Source organism: Oryctolagus cuniculus, chromosome 7 (genome assembly GCF_964237555.1).
Source record: "Oryctolagus cuniculus chromosome 7, mOryCun1.1, whole genome shotgun sequence".
NCBI lineage: Eukaryota > Metazoa > Chordata > Mammalia > Lagomorpha > Leporidae > Oryctolagus > Oryctolagus cuniculus.
The window spans coordinates 53,708,393-53,728,619 of record NC_091438.1 but is presented as its reverse complement, the minus strand read 5'-3'; the positions used below and the strand labels follow the sequence as shown (position 1 = coordinate 53,728,619).

Genomic DNA, 20,227 nt, shown 5'->3' with positions numbered 1-20,227 from the left:
AGGTTCTAGTCCCAGTCGGGGCGCCGGATTCTGTCCCGGTTGCCCCTCTTCTAGGCCAGCTCTCTGCTGTGGCCAGGGAGTGCAGTGGAGGATGGCTCAAGTACTTGGGCCCTGCACCCCATGGGAGACCAGGATAAGTACCTGGCTCCTGCCATCGGATCAGCGCAGTGCGCCGGCCACAGCGGGCCGGCCGTGGCGGCCATTGGAGGGTGAACCAACGGCAAAGGAAGACCTTTCTCTCTGTCTGTCTCTCTCACTGTCCACTCTGCCTGTCAAAAAACAAACAAACAAACAAACAAATGAGCTATGTTAAACATACGTTTTGAGGATTGTAGGCATCTGCAGCTGAGACATAATGTATGTTTCTTTTTCTTGCACAGTTTTAGAGTATTATAAAAACATCTTTTGGGACAGAGAAAATCCATTTCCTAATATTTCCTATGAGTGCATTCTCCAATACTGGTAATATAATAATGGGTTAAACATTTGTTTCCTTCTACTCTCTTCTGAACATTCATCCACCCATCCCTGTGCTCTTAGAAACTATGTAGTTGAGTAGACGAAAGATGGGCTGTGTATTAGAACCGGCCCCTCATTTACAAAAGGCCGGACCTGGCTGATGCTCCACCCCTCAGCTCTTTTTCTCTTTAATGGGGATAAAGCCAATTCTTTCCCTCATTTTTTTTTTTCCGGTGAAGATGAAAATGTGATTAGAAAACGTGCTTTTAAACACACCTGCTTAGACAAAGGAAAACATCAGAAGGGTTGGTTTGTTAGTGTGTGTGTGTACGCGTGTGTGTGTGTTTCATGTCACTGTACCAGAAGAAAGGGGAGAGGCACGTGGTTAAGCTGGCAGGGTGGATTCCACCAGTCTGACTACAGTTCCTTTTGCGAGAAGAGCTCAGACCCACAGCAAGGAAATTGACCCCGAAGATGAGACTCCCAGATAAAATGCTGGCCAGCTTGCTTGTGATTTTCAGCTTTTCCACCAAAGGTAAGGTGCTGTGTGGGTCTGCAGTGTCAAGCAAGCTTCTCTGGGAACCCTGAAGTGAGCCTGAGAGCGAAACGGCACAGCCCAGCCTTGCCCTGAAGCCGGGCGACTTCAGGCCTCAGCCACTGTCTTGCTTTTCGTAGGTGCAGCTTCGTGGGGTACGAAGGTCTCCTCGGATCCGGAGGTCGTCTGGGGGGCCTTGGATCATGACGTTGAACTACGCATCCCGGATTTCTCAATGAGTGACGATACCGAGGATATACGCTGGGTCAGAGAAGAAAGCAGGGTTGCACAGTTCAAAAAAGACAAGGACACCTACAGTCTCAATGGGACTTATGAGCTCGTTGGAAATGTAACTCTGAAAATTAAACAACTAAACAGACATTCTAACAGTAGCTACAAGGTTATCATATATAATACAAAAGGAGAGTGTGTGTTGGAAAAAACGTTTGATTTGAAGGTTCAAGGTAAGTCTTCGTTCCCTAAACTTCTCCGTTTCAGCTGGGTGCTGTTTTAGCAATCTGGGAAAGAGCATCTGGGAAATGTCCCCAACTGCATTTGCCACCTCCAGGAGCACTCTAAGGGACTTGTCTCCTGCCCCGGTGAAGACTTTGTTCAGGGGCGTGTGTGTGTGTGTGTGTGTGTGTGTGAGGGCATGAAATCCACACACATGGAAGTGCACGCTGATGAACCCTCAAGTGCATCTGCCCACAGTTCCCTCTCGGGCTGATTATAGAGCTGTGGGGCTGGGTGACCAACCTGGACATTAGGGTGGCACTAATTGGGGCCGGGGGACAGGCGGGCAGAGGAAAAGTTAACAGTTCCAGATGGGTGATGCAGTGGGGCACAAGGTGTGGGGCCGACAGGTGGAGGATGACGGGCGAGCCAGCTTCAAGCCAGGGGTCCTGGAGGAAGAGTTCTATGGCACGAGAGTTGGACACCATGAAGCCTTTGTTTCTGATCTGCTCCATGGCAGAGGGGTCAAGTGGAGAAAAAGCAAGAGGTGGGGCTTGTCTGTCTGCCTGCCCTGGGAGCGCAGCTGTGGACGTTGCAGATGGAGCCAGCGAGCTGCCAGAGCTGCTGCTATAATGCAGTGAGGGACGAGGGGCTGCTGGGAGTGCTGGTGAGGCTGCGTGTTGGGATCAACAGGGACGGCCCCCACTCCAGACCATTTGGCAGGAATTTTTTGGCACGGGGTCTGGGCCTGGGTCGGCTCGAACGCTCCCAGGTGAGACCCCAGGTGATCGGCGGGAGCAGCCTGGTTGAGGGATGAGTGTTCCCTGAGTTGCCTGTGAAGAAAGCATGGGGGGCGGGGAGGTGGACCTGAGATGCCATTGACATTGAAAGGCTAGGGTACATGGGGCAGGGAGCAATAAGAAGTCAGAGGAGGAAATGACACCTGGCCTGCCAAGGAAGACAGGAGCCCCAGCCCGAGCCCAGGTCAGCAATTTCATACGCACAAGAACGTGTCTGTGCTTCACACAGGAAGTGTCACGGGGCAGAGCCCCTCCCCCCACTTAGGTCCTTCTCAGCACCTAGGCCCAGTGGCAGCTTCACAGCCCCGCACATGACCCGCTCCCCTGCCACTGCCACCTTTCCACACCCTGGTGCTGCAACGGTGACTGCAAAGCACCTCCCGGAAGTGGGATGTGGCTGGGAAGGGTCCCAGAAGGGGCCTTGTGTCATGGGCTCTGGGAACAGTGCAGCCATGACTCCAGCCAGGTCGGCTCCATGCCCGCCATTGAATATGAGCCCCACACAGAGGCGCGTGCTGGGTTTTCCCAGTGCTGTGGTGTTCGGCACCACGGTGGTAATAACAGCTACGGCTAGGTGTCAGGTGCCTGCTTGCTGGTCTCACCCGAAGCCCTCAGCAGTCCCTAGAGGAGGTTGTTACTATTCCCCAGAGACCCGGCAGGAAGTGACTTGTCCAAGGTCTCATCATTTGTCCAGACTCAAACCTAGGGAGGCTTGGGCAAGGGTGGCGGCCGCCACAAACAGTTTCACTGGGATATAATTCACACACCATATGGGAGCCGGTATGAGACCTGGCTGTTCCACTTCTGATCCAGCTCTCTGCTGTGGCCTGGGAAAGCAGTGGAAGATAACCCAAGTCCTTGGATCCCTGCACCAGTGTGGGAGACCCAGAAGAAGCTCCTGGCTCCTGGCTTTGGATCAGTGCAGCTCCGGCTGTTGCAGCCATGTGGGGAGTGAACCAGCGGATGGAAGACCTCTCTCTTTGCCTCTACTTCTTTCTCTGTAACTCTGCCTTTCATACAAATAAATATTTTTTTTTTTAAAAAAGAAGAATGAAAAGAAGAGTTACAAAGAGGCAGAGGCAGAGGCAGAGGGAGAGGTCTTCCATCTGCTGGTTCACTCCCCACATGGCTGCAATGACTGGAGCTGGGGTGATCCGAAGCCAGGAGCCAGGAGCTTCCTCCAGGTCTCCCACATGGGTACAGGGGCTTCTGCTGCTTTCCCAGGCCATAGCAGAGAGCTGGATCAGAAGTGGAGCAGCCGGGACTTGAACCAGTGCCCATGTGGGATGCTGGCACTGCAGGCAGTGGTTTTATCTGCTATACCACAGCGCCGCCCCCCCCCCTTTTTTTTCTCAAGTGCTCAGAACTGTATAACTCAGTGGTTTTTAGTATGTTCACAGAGTTGTACAACCATTATCACCACCAGTTTTAGATTGCAAAATTTACAGGGTTGTGAAATACCACTACACTCAACATCGTCACTACCCCGAAAAGTTCCACAGGTCTTAGCCAGAGACACTGGCCTCACTGTTGTGCGGCCTCGCAATTGTGTGTGCGCACATGTCAGTGCTACACAGCATCTTCACCTAGTTTGCTGTGGTCACCATCACTTGTCCTCGGGCAAATCCCCTGAGTCTGCTCTGAATATGCTTTTCCCGATAATACCCTCAAGGGCTATTCAGTAGGTAGGAGAGCCCTGCATTGCCTGGGACAGAACACCTGTTTGCTTAACATGAATGCCCTCTGAATCCCTGTTCCCACATCTCTTTTTCAGCTTCAGTCATGGGACCCCCATTGGAGAGCTCTTGAAACACAGGTGTGTGTGCAGGGGAGGTGATCCTAACCACCCAGAACAAGGGGCTCTCTTGTCTATGAGGTGCCCTTAACTATTGGACCCTATTGATCAGGTCCCCTCACCTCTAGGAAGCTGTATTACCAGGAGAATATATATGAACCACTCCATGAGGTTGTCCGTGACCGTGCCATTTATGCTAGTGTGAAACTGGAGCAGGTTTAAAAGTCTTCTGCAGTTAGAGACGTATTCGCTTTAGAATGCGTCATTTACAAATGGCAGAGAGTTGCATTTGCTGATGCTTGTAAAGGAAGTTCAGGAGATAATTTTGCAGTAAGAGAGAATAGGCAGACCATAAAATCCTATCATCCGGTTTTTATTTTTAAAATATTTTATGTTTATAGGTGTATTTACGCGTAGAACAAGTCTGGTAAAGACACACATCAAAAGACGGATGATTGACTCTGAGTAATGATTTTTAAGCCATTTTAAATTTACATTTTATCAATTTTATAATGCCTGGATATCACTGTTAGAAGAGGGAAGAGAACACATCCATGGCGTAACGATGGGAAAAACTGTGACCCAGTCCTCAGACTGAGACAGCCTCTGTGATGGTCACTGATGTTTCTCCGCCTTCTTCATTCTGGGTCGCGCTGAATCTCTGCGTGTCTGTGTACTCAGACAGGAATGAAACCTGGCTGTGACCCAAGGGGAAAACACTGTAGACTGGAAGTCAGAGAGAGGGGAGTCACTGAAAGATGAGTTTGCCATCTCATGGAGAGCAACAGAGACAGGTGGGCCACCGGCAGAAAGAGAGTCAAGGACAAGAAACAGAGAGGAAAAAAAGGAGACTGTCACACAGCCGGGATGTGGTGCAGCCAGGGCTGGGCCCACCCCGGCTCAGGCCAAGGCCCAGCTTTTCTCTTCGATGATGGGGCTTTTCAATGTCGTCACATCAGAAGAGGACGGGCAGGAGTGCACCATTATGCACACAGAACAGCAATGCCAGCACCTTGTGTTTTGCTTGGGGTTTCGCCAAGTGCTCCCCATTTCGTGACTGGCTGGGATATTTTCATGGGGTTCAGTGAGGCACAATGAGTAGCCAACCAGCTCTGGGCCAGGCAAGGGCAGAACCAGGTCTGTGGTTTCCAGGCTGGTGCCTGCTTTCTTCAAAGTCTTAAGCTCCCTAAACAGCCTGAGTGCGATCCTGGCCCTCAGCCCCCAGGACCCCAGCAGGGTTGAGGGGTGACCAAGGTCTCAGCCACACATGTAGTGATTCCAGGGAGGGTTTCCTGGCTGTTCTTGAAGCCCTGCCCCTCTCAAATTCCTGAGGCAAGCGGGCATCAGGACACAGTAACCCTCTCATCTATCTCTTGAACTTGGACTCAGAATGGTGAGCTCCTATTCCAATCCGTCACTTCTTAGTGGGTGCCTGAAGACCACCCACCAACCACCCACCAACCACCCAGAGTCTTAGGCATTTCATCTTAAATGCAAAGAAAAGCAGCTTGTTTGTTAGGATCAAATGATGTGATGGATGCTGTCAAAGCTGATCCCAACATACACTGTTCTTATCAGCTCAGACAAAATTAGAGCCAGGAAGTGATGAAGGGGGCGGGCCCACACCTGACTAGCACGGAGATTGTTTCAAGGATATGCTAAAGGCCCAAAGAGACTTCCAGTTCTGTACACACCCTGCATTGTACACACCTGGCCTTATGCATAGATTTCTGTATCGAGGTTTAACATTCCTAAGAGTCATGCATTTATTTGAAAGAGTTACAGGGAGTTGGGGGGAGACAGAGAGAGAGAGAGAGAGAGAGAGAGAGAGAGAGAACTTCCAAATGCTGGTTCACTCCCCCGAATGGTTGCAGTGGCTAGGGCCGAGCCACCCTGAAGCCAGGAGCTTGGAACTCCATCCCAGTCTCCCACGTGGCTGGCAGGGGCACAAGTGCCTGGACATCTTCCACTGATTTCCCAGGCACGTTAACTGAGAGCTAGATGAGAACCGGAGCAGCCAGGACTCATAGCTGTGCCCACAGTTTTAGCATTCTTTCAGACTACAGCAATTTAGGTAAAATGCTCTTGGGAGAGCACTTGCCCAGCAGTGACACCTGCACCAGTGATCTGAGGCCAGGTGCTGCCCACTGTGGCCAAACCCGTGAACTTTGTATGCAAGTAGCTTACGTAAATTTCTCCCCTTTTGCCTCTAAAATGTTTCCTCTGCCTCAACCTTCTTGCATCCGCCTGCTGCTTACTACAGCACACACACATGTTCCTGTTCCAGCACTCAGCTCTTCCCACGAGTCACTGTTCTTTGGAGAATCTCTCTGATTGTTATTTAGGCTGATAATCTGAAAACGTTTCAAGACATGACATTAGATGGGACATGCTATTTACTGGTATAATTTATCTATGAGCTTTTTCAGAAGCGCATTTGTTCTGAATTCCCTGTACAAGTAAAATAAAATCAACATGATTTGCAAAAGTTGCTGTGGGTCTTTGAAATTGTTCCTTGGTCCTAGACTGACCACTGGTTTGCATTCTGTGTCTGTTCAAATCAGAGAGTGGCCTGATGCGAATCGGATCTTCGTTTTCTTTTCAGAGATGGTCTCCAAACCAGAGCTCTCCTGGAATTGCAGCACTGCAACTCTGACCTGCGAAGTGGTGAGAGGAACCGACGTCGAGCTGACGCTGTCTCTGGATGGGAAATCTCTCAGAACACAGCAGAAGATCATCACGCACAAGTGGGCCACCAGCTGGAGCATGACAGCCAACTGCACAGCAAATAACAGGGTCAGCGAGGAGTCCACTGTGGCTGTTGCCAACTGTTCAGGTGCGTGGCAGGCATCGGCCACCATGGTCCCAAGTTCACTTGCCAGGGTCAAGGGCACAGTGGCAGGTGGCACGGGGGGAGGGCGGGAGGAGAAGAGGCCTTGGTGAGAAGTGAGGATGACCCCTTCCTCTTGGAAACCAGGATCAGCCACCCTCCCGCTGAGCATAACCTGCCCTCAGGAGGAAGGAGAGAGCCAGAGGTATTGCATGTGAGTCCCTAGTCCCCAGAGAAGGAGACTGACCCGCCCCAGGGCCCTCCTCAGCTCCTTAGTGGCTGTGGCTCTGACTCCGCCCCTAAAGATCCCTTTCTGGAGGGGAGCTGGTCTGTGGCAGCTTTGCTTTGAGGAGTAAGGGCAGAAAGGCTGTAGAAACCCTAGGAGGCAGGGGTGCAGGGGTGTGGAGAAAGGGACAACTCGAGTCCAGAAAGGCCATGGTCCCAGAGAGGCCACCCCCTGCCCCACAGCAGAGCAACCCTGCAAGATCTCATTCATCTCCAGGGCCCAGCTTGATGTGACCCCCGGAAGTAATTGTTGGGAGGAAGCCTCCTTTACCACCAAGGTCTGTCCTGGAGGCTAGAGGCCTGGGCTTGAAGTTCAGGTGTGTCCACGTGTAGCCAGATGACCTTGACCAAATCTCTTCCCTTCTCTGGGCTTCATCCTCCCAGCTTACGAAGAAAATAAGCCCCATGACCCCAGAGTATCAGACGAGGAGGCCCTTGGGTCCGCTTGTAGCCTCACTCACGTGGGCCTTGGGCTGTCTCATAACGTGGCGACCGGCTTCCATCAGCACAGTCTAAGAGGCAAGGAGAACAGGTGGCAGTCTTTTTAAGAGCTGATATTGAGAGAGCCATATCCTATGGCTTCTACTGTATGCTATTTGTTAGAAGCAAGTCAGAAAGTCCAGCCCACACTCAGAGCGGGGCGACACCCAGGCAGGAGCACTAAGAGGTGCGGATCAGCGGAGGCCGCCTTTGAGTCTGCCAACCACAAACTTAACACCAGCTCACTGCACCCCTCCCCGCGGAGGTGGCGCTGGGGAGGCCGCCCCTCCCCCTCCCCCTTCTGGGAGGCCCTCAACTAGCGCTTCCAGATTTAGCAGACAAACATGCAGGCTGAGATCCTTCCAAGGACTGCATGCTTATGCTGAAAAGCATCCGTTGTTTCATTCAAATTCAATGTTAAATTCCAGGCAGCCCTCCTCTGCATGTTGACTTTGCCTAGATCCTGCTAGCTTAAAGATAGGTTCCTGTTCGGGAGGGAAGAAGCACTCTTGAATTCAAGAGGCCGGAGTGGACAGAGCCCCCAGCGTGTGGTGCAGGGGCAGCTGCTGGTCCAGGCACAAGCCACCCGGGAGGTGCGGAGGAAGCCTGGGAGGAGGGCTTGCTCCCAAAGACCCTAAAAGGGATTTGGAAGATTGGTTCTTAAAGGCCACGGCAGGGAGGAGCGACGATTAGACTCCAACTGCAGGTACGGGGAGTGTGGACCAGCCACATCTCCCAGAGGAAGCGTGGGAAGAAGTATGGCTAGATTCAGACTCATGTTTGAAAGATGCCTGAGCTAAGCTGGAAAGCACCCCCGCCCCCCGCAGCCACCAGGAGCATTACTAGCTGTCTCAGGGGCCACGCTTGACAAACCTGGGAACACGCAGTCCTAAGCGTGTGGCTGCCTTGCCCAAGGAATTATGCAGAAGACCAGCCACAGGTGGCGTGGCCAAGGCACCTGTTTCCCACCTATTCCAGGCCTGCCCTGCCCTGCCTCAGCCTAAACCTGGCAGGTCCACAAGTCAGGAGGAGATGGGCCCCAGCAGCCCTAGCTCCTTTCAAGCCCGCATCAGCAGTTGAGGGTTGAGCCTGCTTCTCTAAGGCCCAGCCCTTCCTCTGCAGAGCGTGGAGGGTTTGCATCACTGACAGGGGGAGGCTGGGTCAGCGAGAGGCTGGAGGAGCAGACCCCTACAGATGGGTTTCTGAGTCTCAGGCGTGCCCTGGCGGCCCAGGCCGGGCTTCGAGCCCTGCGGTCCCATCCTGGGCTGGCTTGGCTGCAGACCTGTTTCTGTGATGCTGGGCTGAGCTCCAGTTTGTTCTCCTGATGTACCGGGCCCCCAACCCCCGGGCAGCTGCAGCTGCTGCCTCTCTAACTGCTATTGACTCTCAAAGGGCAGAGGGCCCAGGAGCCCTCGTGGGAAACAGCTTCCAGAAGCCTCCGCGCAGAGAGTGCTAGCGAGAGCAAGACCTCACATTTGTATGTAGTTTTACAGTTCACAAAGCACTGCTCACATCCATTATCTGATTGACTTCCAACAGCCACCCTGTGATGTAGGTTGCATTATCTCCATTTCACAAAGAAAGAAACAGGCTGCAACTTGCCAAAGGTCACACAGCTGTTGCTGTTGTCTAGCGGAACCTGGACTCAAACCCATTTCTCTTCACACTGAACTCACTGTTGCCCTTCTTGAGTTACCGCGACCGAGGCTCTGTGTCCGGACAGCCTTGGCTACTGCTCTTGCTAATTTTCTGTGTGTCTGGGCTTCTCTCCTGGGGCCCTGGGAAATCTAGGGCGGGGTGGGAGTAGGGACTGCAGGCTGTGAGGTCAGAGGGCTGTGCTGGGCGAGGGAGATTGTTCCCCTGAGTATTTGAGGACTGGCCGGTCAAAGGAGTGAGAAAGAATGGCGGTGCAGGTGGGAAGGCAGAGACGAGAGGTGGCAAAACAGGACAGACACACCGAGACAAGGAGCCACTTGGAACAGTGGCCTGCGTGGCCTCGGGCAGCTTGTCCTCCTGGGGTCTCATCCGTGAAACTCAAGCTTATGCCATATTGTCTCTACACTCCTCAGAACTCAGATCCTGAGCTGCTCCTCGCTGGGGGTGGTGGGCGGGCCCAGGCGCAAGAACAAGCAGGTGTTATTGGTTCAAGAGAACATTTTCCCAGGCAGCCTGAAGAGGAGGCTTCCTCTGGACCCTAGATCCTCCCAGAGATGGACACAATGCACTTTCCTCCCTGAGCTTGGATTTCATGAGGTTGAAAAGTCTCATCAAGCTCTTGCACCTGCTTGCGGGGAGGCAGGGGTTCTTGTCCTCGGCTCAGAGCCCTCCCTCCAGCCTCTGTCTTCTAATCTTGCAGGAAAGGGACTGCACATCTACCTCATCACTGGCATCTGCGGGGGAGGCTTCCTCTTGATGGTCTTTGTGGTGCTGCTCGTTTTCTGCATCAGCAAGAGGAAAAAACAGAACAGCAGGAGAAGTGGTGAGCCCCACCCCCTTCTGTCCACCAGGGGCCCTAGCGAAATCCCCATGGAAACATCTAATGGGGATGACACCTTATGAATACAGAGCCAGAGATGGAGACGGGTAGTTTCAGAATATCAGTGCTGGGACCAGTGAGTGTAGCTTGTTCCATTTGGTGGTTAGCTCGAGTTTTTGAAAAACACACCTCGGGTGGTGACGACGTAGGAGTCCTGAGAAGCATAATCCAGGCTGGCTTCTTCACCCTCCATCACTTGAGGCCGAGTTTTGAAAGGCAGGTGTGGTGGAGACTTTAACCATCCACACATCTCCATGTTGGGAGAAAGATGAATGGCAAAACGCCACGTCTTTGGATGGCCCTTGGTGTGTTCCGCACCGAGCTCCTGGGAACACAGGGACAACCATTTCAGGCCAGCGTGTGCTCCCAGGAGCGACGTGTGAGGGCTTGGCACGTGCTTTGTTCCATGCAACCCACCAAAAGGAAAAGGTTAGGCTCCCATGTGGGGGGCTGGCCCAGAGGGCATCCAGGACACCTGAGGCAGAGCACACCAAACAATGACAAACCAGGTGTCACCGTGGGTGCTGGGATGGGGGCGTCGGCCATAGGCAGGTCATGCTGGAGAGCTAGCAGGTCCCTGGGCCCCTGTGTATTCTCACATGCAGCAGCAGGGCTGGGTTTGCTTGCTCCAGGCCTTTCCAGAAAGTGGGCTCGGCACACCCTCACTGGCTACCTCTAGCACTGCCTGTGGACCCGGTCTAACCTTACCTGAGCCGTGGTGGCCTTGGGCTCTGTGCCCTTGGAATTTGGCTTCCTTATGTCATGCTTCTTTCCTCAGTTACCTCTTTAGGCTGCCATCCCTTGTCCCCACATCCCTAACCTGCACTGTCCCCAGCCCAAGCCGTGGGAGAACTTTCTAAGCTTAACAGCCATCCTTCCTACTGCCATTGCCGCCTCACTCTCTACCCCGAAGGAACAGCCGCAGCGGCTGAGCCCTTGGTTCCCAGGCTCCCTCACCTCAGTGCCTTGCTCACACACACACACACACACACACACTCACACACAGAGGCCCCCTTCTCATCATCTAATACTCAAAGACTGACCACATGTCCTCCCAAGGCAGACTTCCCACCTCACTCCAAGACAGGCGCTGTCTGCCATGATCAGACCCGAATGACCACTGTGATGCTCAGTTTAACCCATTGCTTGTGCCTTGCACTAGCGACCTCTGTGTTTTGTCATCCCATACATGATCTCATCCCACTTCCAGAGTGATTTTAGCAGGCAGATAATATTATTGCAGGGGCAGAAACTTGAACCCAGTGAGACTAAGTATTTGCCCCAAATCCTACAGCCAGAAGGGCAGAGCCAGGACCACAATGAGGCAAGGAGCCCAGGGAGCAGAATTTAAGGAGGTCCTCATCCTCAGACCTGTCCTGCCCTTGCATGACCCTGAGGAATGGGTGCTTCTTTAAGTTTTATGCCTCAAGCCTTGCTTGTCTCACCCTAGTCCTGGCCCTGGATTGAGCAGCCAGGATATGCAAATGAAGAGCCTGGAGGAGGTCCTTGGAGCAGGTGTTTAGACAGTGGCTGAAGGTGCTGCTGTTAGGGGACCAGGCAGGTCTCACAGAGCCGTGCCCGCCATGTGTGTCCAATCAAGCCACTTGCCCACAGCCCACTGTATCTGCCCGCACTCGCATGGTTCTTTGTCTAGACTTCTTTGGTGGCCCTGAGCTCTTCCCAGAGACGGACTTTGGGATTCGCAGGCCTGGTTCATTGCTTCCTTGAGTTTAGGCTTCCTGAGGACAGTGTTTGTGTCTGAGTCATTGCTGCCCCTGGCAATGGCACCTACCGCCTGGCGGAGGAGGCACACATGTTGGCAGAACAAATGAACAGAATGGGGTTGGGGGATGGGGATAGAGAAGGACTGCCACTGCTCCACAGCTGGGACCTGGGACCTCCCAGACACCACCCCAGCCTCCCCAAGGCACCGGAGGTGGCACCCAGGCTGTGTTTTATCTCTCCTGTGCCTTTCTCTTTGTGCTTAGAGCAGGTGGGCCGCTCCGCTGTCAGAGCCACAGGGCCTGGTTTGAGTCAAAGCGGCTGGGGCTTGCACTTGCAGCGGTCGGAGGCAGTTGGATTGATAGCATCAGCCCCCAGTTACAGGGGGATGCAAAGGCGGGACCGTGCCGCCCGAACGCACAGCCCCGTAAAGATGAATGAATGAACATCACTCGCTTACCCACAGATTCACACCACTTCTCTCCTGGCCCCCCCCCCACTGCAGCTGCTGCAAGGGTGGCCTTGGGCAGGGGCACAGGAAACCTAACTGGGAGCCTGAAGGAGCCAGAGGGGGCAGGCCTATGGGCGCTGAGCACCTAAGGGTTCCCGTAGAGTTTGTAACAGCACTGCAACAACTACATTTCTATTCGGTGTGGTCTGACGTCCTACAAGGCAGAACATCCCAGTGAGCGAAGAGAAGGGAGATTACTTCCTTCCCAAGCCCGAGAGGCTGGGCCATGACTTTCTGAGGGATGAGGAAGGTTCCCAAGGACTACAAAGCCTTGTGTGTGTCCCAGCCTCTCCCCAGAATGGGGGCCGCCTGACAGCAGGCAGGGGGTGGGAGCAGGGCTGACACAGAACGGGAGAGATACAGTTGCTCATGTGCCCTGTAGCCAATCGGATCTCATCACTGCGGGTGCAGTCCAGGGGTGGCACGGAGGCAGGGCCCCGGGGTCTGATGGTGCTCTCTGCTCCCGGAGCCCCAACACAAAGCCTCCACGTGTGCGTTTCCTCTCTCCGGTTCCCTGGGCTCTCGCTCTACCTGTGGTGAGCTTTTCTGTCTCTCCTGCGAGAGCTGGCAGGCTCGGCTGGATGGGAGGGGCCGCTTCCGCTTCCTCCTCCTCTTGGCACAGCGCGTGCCCAGGGCAGCTGGCATGCTGGTGTTCTGTTGTTGCAGACGAGCAGCAGGAGATGAGAGCGCAGAGAGCAGCGACCGAGGAAAGGGCCCGGAAGCTCCCTCCAATTCCAGCCTCCACGCCTGCAAATCCAGCAGCTGCCCAACCTCCCCCACCACCTGGGCACGGCTCCCAGGCCCCTGGGCATCGTCCCCTGCCTCCTGCCCACCGTGCCCAGCACCAGAAGCAGAAGAGGCCGCCTCCGTCGGGCACGCAAGGTCACCAGCAGAGAGGCCCTCCCCTCCCCAGACCCCGAGTTCAACCAAAACCTCCCCAAGGGACTGCAGAAAGCTCATTGGCTCCTTCCTCTAATTAGAAGAAATGGACCTTTCCCTTCGTGGATTTCTCCGCTCTGGGGGGCGTGGCCACACCGCCATCAGGTGGTCCCTGCACGCACGACGTCACCGACTCCCAAGGCTCGTGGGCCTCAGCCACGTGGGCTGCTCAGGCTGCCGTCTGCAGCCACTGGTCTCCTGGTCGCACTCGGCCGCCCTAGAAAGGGACAAACTCGAATTGTGGTTGTGAGGACCCAGCTGGTCTAGTGCTCTCCTGGTCTCCCTCCAGACCGCGTGCGAGCATGCTAGGGCGGGCTGGGGGACTGTGGGGCCTGGGGCTCCCTAAAGGGAGCCCCGTGTGCTTGAGGTCCTCTCTCCTGTGTCCTGGTGGACGCTCGCTCGCTGTCCTGTGAGCAGAAGGGAAATAAACGCTTTGGTTTCACCCCTGTGCCTGCTCGCTGTAGAAGGGAGCTCAGCGCCGTGGCGAGGAAGCTGGGGAGGAGGCTCGGTGGTGACAGAAGCATCAGCTTTGGCCGACCCCATTCGTCCAGTGCCCAGCAGCATGGTCACAATGTGCTGCTCCCCCCAGGCCTCCACTCCAAAGCTGGGCCCCCAAAAACTGGTTTGTAGATTTGTGTATCGTATTGAAAATGCTCCATACCAATCTCCATAGGTTTGGGCCTCACTTCCTTAGCAGCTTGGGCGTGGTCACAGTGCTCTGCAGAGCTGTCCCTGGAAGGGGAGGGGCCCCGGGTCCTGGCGGTGCCACGCGGAAGGGCCTGCCGGGGGACGGCCGCATTGAATCACACCCTTGCGTGTTGTAAAGGGCCAGGACTGGAGGAGCGGAGCCCGTCTTTTGGGGGACGCGGAGCAAAGAGTTTTCAGCTGCAGTTCTGAAACAGGCGGGGGACAGGCAGCTGCTTTGAGATACTGGTGTCATGCTTGTGGCCCCAACACCCACCTTCTCCTTGGCGTCTTACACTTGCCGAGCCTGGTTAAGCTCTGGCAGGAAGCTGGGAGGGTGAAACCACAAGCACCAAGTATATTCAGGGCTTCCGGTGAGAGCTTTCTGGGGCCTGAACCGCACTTTCCTTTGCATCTGGGCGTTTACTGGGTGAGTATCCAGAGTCCATGCATCAAGGATAATGATGAAGGACACCGCAGAGCCTCCCCAAATTCAAGTTCAGCTGGGCCTCCAACACCACGGAAGCAGAGGGCTCCCAGCTCCACCCTCCGCCTACCTCCACTGTAGGCCTGAGTGATTCCATGGGCCACCAGGCCAGAATAGCCCCCATCCCATCCCCTTCCGGAAGCCTCTCCCAGCCTCTCCCAGCCCTGCCCCTGCTGCCTTCGGGAGCCCTGTGGGACGGAACACATTCTGCCTGTCACCATCCAGTCCATCACTGTTCATCGGCAGTGTTGAGATGCTGCTGCCTGGAAGCCAGGCGCCAGACACATTTCTGCTCTCAAGGCGCTCACAGCCTCAGCCCCAGAACGGATGTTACAAATGGGATCACTCAGGCCACAGGCAAGCGCAGGAGCCCAGCGGAAGGACTTTGGATTCAGATTGGAAGGTGGGACTGGGCTGATGCAGGGGTCTTCCTGGAGGAGGTGACATTTGAGTTGAGTTGTAGCAGATAAGCAGAACTGGTGATGTGGTCCGCGCCGTGTAGAAGAAGAGCATGGGCAGGGCCACCTGTTTACACAGCGTGTTGTTCCATCTTCCCACTGCTGTCTGACGCTGTGTGACCTCCCGCTGGCCCTATCTGGATGGACAGGCTAGCTGCATGCGAATCGCATTTTAAACACAAGCAACACACACACTACTAAGTCAGTAGCTTGGGTGAGGGCCCGAGCATCTGACTGTCAGTAACTTATCCAGGTGGTTCTTGGATAGCCACGCGTCTATTGGCTCTCAAATGATAAATCATCAATGACTTGCCAAAACGGGGCACTCTGTAGATAATACAGCATTATGAGAAGTATGAAGTCCTAGCCCAGGTACCTGTTCCTCAGCAGGGGACTCGCTGAAACACGGAAGCCAGGCAGGCTGGAATAAGTGTTGGGGACATCCTGGGAGGGCCTGTGAAGATAGGCGACCGCTTTTCCTGACAGCCTAGCTGCCCACCCCAAATAGCAGTCTAATGCTGGCACGTGGGCCCGCTTAGCTGCAGAGGGCTCTCAGCTATGAGTTGGCAGAGTCTTCTTGGTGATAGGTGTTGGGCCCTTCGGTTTGCCTGTGCCCCCCTTGCTGATGGAAGGCGAGGCCACACTCCTCACCTGCCCGCACCCTTCCTGTAGGACGGCACGGAAGCTTGTCTCCCGAGAGACCTCTCCCGCCCCTCCTCTCTAAGGCGAACCTTCTGGAAGTGTGGCAACCTCTGTGTCGTGCTCAAGTCCAGAGTAGCAGAAGACTCACTGACGTGGCAGCCAGAAAGCTCTGAGTCTCTCCCTCTCAGTGGCTGTGTAACTTGGAGTAATTTCTTCAGCCTCTGTGGACATTGGTTTCTTCACCTTTTAAATGGAGATAACAGCTCGCAGGCTCAGCGTGAGGACTGAATGGAAATAACAGACGTTGGTGTAACTAGTATTCTCCCGTCCAAACACATCTGCTGACTGTGGGCTTTCTTTCTGACTTGCTAGGCAAGAGGGAATATTGTGGCGCACAGACGTCAATGCTCCACTGATGGGGAAGAGACACAGCCCATCACAAACTAACAAATAAGCACGCCCTATGGGAACTGAGCCTGCTCCGAGTTTAATTCACCAGCGTCAGTCTCCTAACAGTTGGGACACATGGGACAAAGGGATAAAATCTTGCAGCAGGTGCATTAAATGTGAAGGGATGGACCCATGAGACCACCTCACACAGCCTCCATTGAGCCACCAGCCTGCTGTCCCCTCCCCGGCCCGTAAGCAAGACTGGTCAGATAATATCCCTGACCTCACTCTGCAAGGCGTCCTGCTGGTTTATTCACAGTGCCACAGAACGAGGGGCCGCAGCTAGTTCTGGTCTTTGAATATCCTCTTCAGCTCTCAGCAGATAGTGGCACGAGATCCGTCCCCTGTCAGGAGTGGCACAAAGGGGAGACCCTCCCAGCGAATGTTTGGGAGTGGGTGCTCTATTTGCTTCCGTAAATTCAAGCAAACAGTCCACCTAGAGCTCCAAATATGGACTGGCAGAGCCGCAGCCACAAGGACTGGGAAGGTTCTCTGTCGACTGCAGGGAGCTATCTTCCGGGCGGGGCGGGGCTGGGGCGATAGTAGGCAGGGACTTTCCAGTTAATTTCCAGTCCATAGAGGCTTGACTCATACATCAGCCTTACTCCCGTCTGACACCCTACAAAAATTACATTAAACTTGGTAAAAATAAAAGACACAGACCATAAGCACAAAAAATAGGAGACGGAACATAGCCGCAGCATTCGGGGAGTTTGAAAAAGTAGTTGGAAGGGGCTGGCCCTGTGACTTAGGAGGTTAAGCCTCCACCTGCAGCACCAGCATCCCATATGGGTGCCAGTTTGAGTCCCAGCTGCTTCACTTCCTATCCAGCTCCCTGCTAATGTGCCTGGGACAGCAGTAAAAGATGGCCTGAGTGCTTGGGCCCCTGCACCCATGTGGGAGACCAGGATGAAGCTCCTGGCTCCTGGCTTCATCCTGGCCCAGCCCTGGCCATGACAGCCATTTGGGGAGTGAACCAGCAGACGGAAGATCTCTGCCTGTCTCTTTGTCTTTCTCTCTCTGCCTCTGCTTCTCCTTCTCTGTAACTCTGCCTTTCAAAAAAATAAACAGATGTTTCAAAAAGAAAAAGTAGTTAGAAGTGGGTGACTAAGAAGTCTCTTCAAGTTCAGGTCACCTCAAGGCAGCGATGAGCCAAACTGTGGGGCACCCTGACAACTTTGTGAACTCCTCCAGAGGCTCAGGCTTGGTGGCATCGGGGAGCTCAGGAAGCAGCAGGGATCAAGAGCTGGAACAGGAAGGTGGGTGAAAGACCTGCTCAAGAAGCTATTACATGGGAGATTCTGTTCCCTTGCAGATCAGTCACTGCCCAGCAGACGGCAAAACAGAACGGCGTCTGGATTGGTGGCTACCAGGGACAGTGGATAGGAGAGGCCTACTTTACAAACAGAGGAATTAAATAAACTTGACCGCTGACTGTTGGGCCTGAGCTCCTGCCGCACCCAGCTTGCTTACCTAAGGCCGATTTATCATGATGTGTTTCAGGCAGGATATGGAAAAGACCTAGCAGCTTGCAAACGCTTATCAGTTCAAGAGAAAAGACTGGTTACCCAACGAGACAGCCCAGCCATACCGCCAAGAGAAGAGGCTTCTGTCGCTAGCCTCCCTCTTATTCTCAGAAGGATTTCCATCTTACTGCTCCCCTATTGAACAGGAGCACAGCCAAGAGTGTCCACAGCGATGAGGAAGGCCCCTAAGAGCAAAGACAGGGATGCAAGCAACAGATGCATTAGAAGCAAGAGAGGAAAATTTCAAACAGCACACAATACTTAATGTTCTCCAAAGGATGAGAAAATATTGCATCCTTGGAAAAAGCACAGAGCACTGTGAAAACAGTGTTTAGGGGCCAGAGCTGTGGTGTAGCAGGTTAAGCTTCTGCCTGTAGCAATGACTCCCCAGGTGGGCACTGGTTCAAGTCCTGACCACTCCATTTCTGGTGCAGCTCCCTGCTAATGTGCCCAGGAATTCCAGGCTCCTGGCTTTGGCCTGGCCCCACCCTGGCCACTGCAGCCATTTGGGGATGAACCAGAGGATGGGCTCGCTCTCTCTCTCTCGCTCTTGCTCTCTCTCTCTAACTCTGTAGAAGTGGGAGGGACGTTTGTGAAGTAATTCCAGAACACTTCCAGAATGAGAAGACACACGTTTCCAGATTTAAAGGGCTTGCTAAGGACCTCCAGTCTGTGGCTTAGAAGTCACCTCACCGTGTTACCAACGGGGAAAAAGCAGAATGAAGTGCAGCATCCATGGCTCATCTAAGATCCGTCGGAGAGACAAACTGCTGCACCCCAAATTGGAGAGATGGCTGGGGGAACTTGGAGCAGGAACCCCGGGCACAAGCTCTGTGGGAACCAGGGGGAGTCCAGGGAAGCGTGCAGTATGACCGAAGCATGCCTGGAGGCTCAGCACAGGCAAGGCTGAGAGACAGTCTCCAGGGGGACCCATCATTGGGACCCCCAATATCTCTGTGAGCTTACTGCAGAAGCTTGACCAGGTTCTCCTGGTGACACGGGAGAGCGCACCATCATACGTCCCCGAGGCAGGAAGATAGAAGTCGGCTGATGTGTGTGAAAGGGCCCTGAGGAAAACAGTGTACCTGCACAAAGGATGCATCTGCTGGTAGCATGCCTGCGAAGCAGCCCAGTGTTGGACACTGTGACATCCTGCCCATAGCTATAGGTGGTCCCAGCCTTCCCTCCAAGAAAGCCACCCCAGGGGAATCCTCTCTGACCTGGGTCAAGCCTACCTAGGCTGATAATATTGGGTAACAAAACCTTGGGAGGAAATTCACCTGTTTCACACAACCAGGGAGCCCTTCGTCCAGGACAAGAGGGAGGGGACCCCATACTCTTACGAACCCCAATCTGGATGTAGACTGGGCATTCTTGCCTCCATCCGGAGAGGTGCCCATCCCATCCTGGCAGGTGGGACAGGTGCATTACCTTCGTGAGCTCTGCTCCCTTGCTTACCGCTACTCTCAGTCTCACATCTGAGACTCATTTCTTATGGGAAGACGGAGAGTCTCTGCTCCAGCTCTCTCTGTGCACACTTCTGTAAGGAGAGGGGAAGATAAACTGTGCTGAAATGAGCCAGAACGCCACATCTCAAATAAATAAATAAAACCTCAAAAAAAAAAAAAAAAAAAAAAGAAAAGAAAAGAAAAAAAGAAACGAGCCAGAGCACTCTGTTCTTTATGAGGTGTCCCCTTGGGAGAAAATATTGACCCAGAGCCCAGCCTGCTGAGATTTTTAGCAGAAGGTAACTGTCCAGAGGGAAGAGGGATACTCAACTGTAGCGTCCCCTCACCAGCCTGCCCCACTGAAAGGAGAAGAACCACCCCCCCAGAAGCGCATGCGAGGTTCACAGTCGAGACTGACACCTTCCCCAGTTCTCTCCCCACCCCTCCCCCACAACTTAGCAGCACAACCCCAAGGGCCTGTTTACAGCAGCTTCTCCCGCCTGGGGTGTCCTGTCTTGCTACCAAGAAAAAAAAGTGGCCAGCATACCAAAATGCACACACACACACACACACACAGTGTGAAGGGATAGGGCAGGCAGCAGAACCAGACTCAGATCCAGCAGGGATGTTAGGATTATCAGACTGAGAATTTCAAAGGCGTGTGATTAAGATGATGACGGTTCTTTTTTTTTAAATATTTTATTTATTTACCTGAGAAGTAGAGCCAGACAGTGAGAGAGAGAGAGAGACAGAGAGAAAGGTCTTCCTCCTGTTGGTTCACTCCCCTGATGGCTGCAATGGCCAGAGTTGCACCAATCCGAAGCCAGGAGCCAGGAGCCAGGAGCCAGGAGCCAGGAGCCAGGAGCTTCTTCCAGGTCTCCCACATGGGTGCAGGCGCCCAAGGGCTTGGGCCATCTTCTACTGCTTTCCCAAGCCATAGCAGAGAGCTGGATCGGTAGAGGAGCAGCCGGGACTAGAACCGGCGCCCATATGGGGTGCCAGTACCACAGGCGGAGGATTAACCTACTGCACCATAGCGCTGCCCCCATGACAGTTCTAAAGCACACCCAATGTGCAAGGGGCGAGCACTTAGCACAGCCATTAGGACAGAACTTGGAGTCCCAGCTCCACTTGCAAGCACCTTCCTGCCAGTGCACACTCTGGGAGGCAGCAAGTGATGGCTCAAG

At 53.9% G+C, this 20,227-nt stretch overlaps 1 protein-coding gene across 2 annotated transcripts; it reads left to right on the top strand.

The window, feature by feature from the left end:
- Nucleotides 1-662: 662 nt before the first annotated feature.
- On the top strand, nucleotides 663-13,787 carry CD2 (CD2 molecule). 2 transcript variants are annotated; one of them, XM_002715405.5, is made up of 5 exons: nucleotides 680-994; nucleotides 1,135-1,458; nucleotides 6,648-6,878; nucleotides 9,994-10,116; nucleotides 13,073-13,787. In XM_002715405.5, the coding sequence occupies exons 1-5, from the start codon at nucleotides 934-936 to the stop codon at nucleotides 13,384-13,386; spliced, it is 1,053 nt and encodes a 350-aa protein (XP_002715451.2). In that variant the 5' UTR covers nucleotides 680-933; the 3' UTR covers nucleotides 13,387-13,787. The 2 variants fall into 2 exon arrangements, with proteins under 2 accessions (XP_008262828.2, XP_002715451.2); XM_008264606.4 differs by lacking the exon at nucleotides 9,994-10,116 and having other exon boundaries at nucleotides 663-994.
- Nucleotides 13,788-20,227: the final 6,440 nt, after the last annotated feature.